This window comes from Branchiostoma floridae, chromosome 4 (assembly GCF_000003815.2).
Source record: "Branchiostoma floridae strain S238N-H82 chromosome 4, Bfl_VNyyK, whole genome shotgun sequence".
NCBI lineage: Eukaryota > Metazoa > Chordata > Leptocardii > Amphioxiformes > Branchiostomatidae > Branchiostoma > Branchiostoma floridae.
In genome coordinates, this window is record NC_049982.1 from 23,244,641 (window position 1) to 23,246,046 (window position 1,406).

At 45.6% G+C, this 1,406-nt stretch overlaps 1 protein-coding gene across 1 annotated transcript in view; it reads right to left on the reverse strand.

The window, feature by feature from the left end:
• Nucleotides 1-6: 6 nt before the first annotated feature.
• LOC118414586 (isatin hydrolase-like) overlaps nt 7-1,406 on the reverse strand; it is a 2,363-nt gene continuing 963 nt past the window's right edge. The window contains exons 3-5 of the mRNA XM_035818734.1: nt 1,095-1,250; nt 672-865; nt 7-526 (exon numbers count right to left, since the gene is read on the reverse strand). Coding sequence (XP_035674627.1) covers nt 284-526; nt 672-865; nt 1,095-1,250 — 593 coding nt within the window. The 3' untranslated portion in view covers nt 7-283. The remainder of the gene's footprint in view (nt 527-671; nt 866-1,094; nt 1,251-1,406) is intronic.

The following is a 1,406-nucleotide window of genomic DNA, read 5'->3' on the forward strand; positions in this document are numbered from 1 at the left end:
ATTTCTGTCTCCTGGGATGCCATTCATATGTTTGGAATATTTCACAAATGAGATTACTGAGAGAACAAAATCACATTAGAAAACCTCAAAATAATCATATAAAAACTTTGCTTTTTTTGGCCGGCGTTACAAACATTATGTAGTGTACGCAAACAATCAATGCAAAATATAGCCACAGGTATCTTTTTTGTGTGCATGATATTAAAGGTCATTATGCTCATCAGTTGATATCGTTATGTTGATATCCTAAAGACGAAAATTGAAACGTCACGTGAGCATCATTTTACATAACAGCCAAGATGAGCAGAGTAGACAACATGGCGGCCCAGTTTGGCGTCGATAGCCCCGCTGTGCTGGTTCTTCCGTCCACGATCGCGAAGACCCGAGCAGGAGCTCCGCTTCCCTGGCCGATCTTTATGGGCATGGCGTACACGGTGGAACCGGTAGGGGGCATCTTGTCCAGGTGGGCAACGTTCTCCAGGATGAGGACGTTGTTGGGCAGAAGGATTCGGTGGACCAGAGGCGCCTTGGTGAGGTAAAGCAGACAGTTGGAATACAATAAATTTGTGCCGTCCGTTTTTGAATGGCCTTGAAAGTCAACAAAACAGCAATAAGGGCAAAATAAAATAAAAAAGACGAAGGGAAAATTTAGGGAATTATGTTACATGTACCTTGGCACTAGCTTCACCGGTGTCAGGGCTCATGGTGTCTAAACCGACCATCCTAACATTACGGTTGTCTACAAGCCACTGAGCGCCCTCTGGGTGGAGACCAGGGAAATGCACCAGATTGACGTCTTCAGTGTCTGTGCCAAGGAAAGCCTGGGGTCCTTGTTCCCAGAACCACTCCCCCCAGCCTGTACGGACTGTGGTCAGGGGGACACATGGGTATTACTCATATTGCTTTACTCCCGTATTTGTACCAGAGCACAATTTGTACAGATGGACAATGCATGAAATGTATCACATTTAATGTGGCGTTCATTTAGTATGCTGTTTTTCCAACTATCAAAGCTTAGGCCTATATCAATCACTCATTATCAAAGTCCATCTATGAGAATCACATGAATACTAAGAGACTATTAAAAGACCTACGCAGGAGAATACTGTCGTCAGGGATGCGCCCATACTGCCGTTCCCAGTCCTGTAAGTCCTGTTGTGTGATGGCGTAGTCCGAGTTGTTCCCGATCTTGTCCCGCACGTCCACCACCACTCCCGGGCCGGTCAGGTGACCGAGCGGGATCTCGTCAACTGGGAACGAGATCACAACAGTTTGGGGTGCGAGCGAAGAAAAAAAAAACGACTAAGGGCACCGCCTCCAAAGCGTTGCAAAAATAACAGGTATTGACAACGATTTTAATCAAATTCTAACTTGAAATAAAAATGACATCCGCAGTAACGTGTGGT